The 1,199-nt window shown below is 50.3% G+C and overlaps 1 protein-coding gene across 1 annotated transcript in view; it reads right to left on the minus strand.

Annotated features, from left to right (window-relative positions):
• Window positions 1-1,199, minus strand: part of PTPMT1 (protein tyrosine phosphatase mitochondrial 1) — an 8,933-nt gene that overhangs the window by 7,096 nt on the left and 638 nt on the right. The window contains exon 2 of the mRNA XM_045291119.1: window positions 1,169-1,195. Within this exon, the coding sequence (XP_045147054.1) occupies window positions 1,169-1,195 (27 nt within the window). The remainder of the gene's footprint in view (window positions 1-1,168; window positions 1,196-1,199) is intronic.

A 1,199-nucleotide genomic window follows, 5' to 3' on the forward strand; every position in this document is an offset into this window, starting at 1 on the left:
GTGTGTGTGTGTGTGTGTGTGTGTGTGTGTGTGTGTGTGTGTGTGTGTGTAGGGAGGAGCATTTACTTGTCTTCTTCGAGTCAGTAAGGCCCTTCCTTCATTTTGAATGTCTAACACAATGCCTGATCCACACTTCACTCAGAAAGTATTATCCTTAAATGAATGAAATCAAGTCATCGAAGGGTTGCCTCTGATTTATATTACTGAAATTAAGACTACATTACAGCACAAATGAGCAGCCAGAGTTTGTCAATTTTATTTTTTTTACTAGCCACATTAAAAATGAAAAAAGGTTTTATTGTGATGAAATTTCTGGGTATAAGGTTTACAGAGAAAATTGGCTTTTCAACTTTAAAATGCTATTGTGAACTGAATTAAGTCTACCCAAGGTACATATTGAAGTCCTAGACCTTGTACTTTTTGGGGCGTGGATGTGGGTGGGGAACTCACAGCCATCAAGTCAATAATGACTCATGGGGATGCTACAGGGCAAGGTAGACCTGCCCCCAGGGTTTCTGAGACTAACTCTCTCCAGGAGTAGAAAGCCTCATCTTTCTCTGGAGGAGGGGTGTTCGCTGATGGTTTCGAACTGCTGACCTGGTTGTGAGCAGCCCCAACCTGTAACTACTCTGCCATCAGAGTTCCCTGTACCTGTGAATATGACATTATTTGGAAAGTGAGGAGTGGGTTCTAGACCTAATCCTTTCTGAAGGTGCTTTATTCAAACAAGTGGACTGGACAGCGATACAGTGGTACACGCAAAGTGACACACACACACACACACACACACACACACTCTGCAGGCCCCATGTGAGGCTCCTACAAGAGGCCAGGCACACCCATGGGCCTGCCCCCAAAGGAAGGACCCTAGAGCCCCTGTTCTTCTAGCCTCCCAACGGCAGCCACAGTCCCCATTCTTTAGGCCACCCACTTGTCGTGGCTTTGTTACAGCAGCACCAGGAATCCAAGAAAATGTCTTTCGGGGTCAGCTTCTGTCTACCGCCAGCCCAGACTTAGAGAGGCCGCCCCTCCTCCAGAGAAGGCCGAGCGGCCGGGAACACGTGTTCACAGGCAGGGTGACCGGCAGCGCCCGTCCCAGGCGCCCCAGCTCTCCAGGCCCAAGGTGAGGCGCCCGCCCGGCCCCCGGCCCCCGCCCCCGGCCCCTCACCTTGGAGGAGTTGCACAGGAACCGAGTCTCG

Source organism: Echinops telfairi, unplaced genomic scaffold (genome assembly GCF_000313985.2).
Source record: "Echinops telfairi isolate 266 unplaced genomic scaffold, ASM31398v2 ScPeMD7_60;HRSCAF=208, whole genome shotgun sequence".
Taxonomy (NCBI): Eukaryota; Metazoa; Chordata; class Mammalia; order Afrosoricida; family Tenrecidae; genus Echinops; species Echinops telfairi.